This window comes from Rhagoletis pomonella, unplaced genomic scaffold, assembly GCF_013731165.1.
Source record: "Rhagoletis pomonella isolate Grant_MI unplaced genomic scaffold, Rhpom_1.0 Rhpom_scaffold_00006, whole genome shotgun sequence".
Lineage (NCBI taxonomy): Eukaryota > Metazoa > Arthropoda > Insecta > Diptera > Tephritidae > Rhagoletis > Rhagoletis pomonella.
Genome location: NW_023458560.1, coordinates 8,854,934 through 8,856,675, shown reverse-complemented (window position 1 = coordinate 8,856,675; position 1,742 = coordinate 8,854,934). Strand labels below are relative to the sequence as shown.

At 36.1% G+C, this 1,742-nt stretch overlaps 1 protein-coding gene across 1 annotated transcript in view; it reads right to left on the bottom strand.

Annotated features, from left to right (window-relative positions):
- Positions 1–346: 346 nt before the first annotated feature.
- LOC118741550 overlaps positions 347–1,742 on the bottom strand; it is a 3,849-nt gene continuing 2,453 nt past the window's right edge. The window contains exon 2 of the mRNA XM_036473549.1: positions 347–933. Coding sequence (XP_036329442.1) covers positions 399–933 — 535 coding nt within the window. The 3' untranslated portion in view covers positions 347–398. The remainder of the gene's footprint in view (positions 934–1,742) is intronic.

Genomic DNA, 1,742 nt, shown 5'->3' with positions numbered 1-1,742 from the left:
AGAGCATTACAATTCCGACTTTATTGTTTTTGGACCATCCTATGAGACACATGTTGCTATGTTTTATAGTTCAACATCTGCAGGCCTTTAGTAAATATTTATAGCTGAAGTTCATATTTAGTAAGCAAACCATTCAAACATTTTGAAGAAAATAACAGCCCTATTATCTATCTCGAAGGATAGGGCGTATAAACGATATGTGTGCAGAGGAGTGCTTAAAAAGTTAGTTCAGCGGTATTATTCTAGCCGGTTTAAACGTAACGCGCCAAGGAACTAAATACTCAATTATGTGTATGTAATTATTTATTTACGTATATATGAAGATTTCAATTGATAGAAACGACCATTCGCTTGTAATGTTTCCTCTTGCGCCAGCAATCGATATCGCTTTTGGCTTATCAGGCGTCTTCTTCACTAGGTGATTCTACAAACCATCTTAGCACTCTGAGCATAGTTTTCGCAGAGTAAACACAAAATGGATATTCGTCATAGCAGCGATCGGTAGCACCTTGAAGAGCCAGACCTCTACTAAAAGCTCTTCCAATTTTTGCTGGTGCGTGAGTAACCTTTGTTTCTAGGAATTCCTTTATTAATCTGGCTTCGCGTGAGTGTGCCTCAGCACCTGACATTAGTTGGCATATTAGTGATAATAGACATTCAAAAGGATCCCGTGATAAAATACGTTTCCATTCAATACTGAGTGTTGTTGTGTTGGCAGTATTATGGCTTCCTGGTTGTTCCTGTATATTCAAGAGCTTGTAGACTTTGGTTATTGCTTCGGTGTTACCTCGCTTCACACGTGCGACCGCATTGCTGGCCGTAGCGAGTGCGCGCGCAGCCGCAGCAACGGGCTGTCGTATTTTATTGTAGTCCTGTGCAAGCAGGTGCAACATGTACATTGCGCCCAAACCCATGCCCATAAGTAAAAGAAGTCTAAAAAAAATATTTTGTACAAAGGAAAAATAAATAAATAATTAGATAAATACATAAATACATATCGCACGTTTAATACTTAAGCTTAATATCCAGCTCTCAAGAAAAACAAAAGGTCCATATAAAAATCGCTCAAGAAATGGCGAAGAAATTTTCTTGTGATAAATTTCCACAAGGCAGTACGCAGTCATTAAGAAATTTACTCCGGTTTTCTAAAGTTTTTTGTTAAACAAGAGCACAGGCAACCCGTGTTTGTTTCGTGAGGAAAGACTGAGCCCGAGATAATTCTGAATTAACGAGTTGATCCGGATCAACACTGCCGTCTGTCTATGCTTTAATTTTGCTGTTTGACATTTTTACAGGATTTTACACGAAAGTGTTGGATCAGAGCTAATAAACATTTTTTTGATCGTTTTCTAAAGAGCTGGAAACTAAGCTTTAATACAGATAATTATCTAAAAATCTAAATTTTTTGGGAAGACGCAATCAAAGTTTGATCAATTCATACAGTAGGTATACAAAAAGATAGATGGAAAGACACATGTCTTCGCCTATTTTGGGAAGTTTAGTTATATATTTTGCTGAGCTATTTGACGATTTTCATGACGATTTAAAGATGCAGTTATATATTTTAAAATAAGATCTTTCAAATAGCGTTATAAATTTTTGGATATCTTCTTTAGTTTCCAGGGTATTGAATAAGAAATTGCGTTAATTAAGTACATGTTTTTATCACATTTTGTCGTATCTCATACACAAACCAAGTGGCTGCAAAAAGAAGAAAACCCTTCATAAACTCAAAAATAATT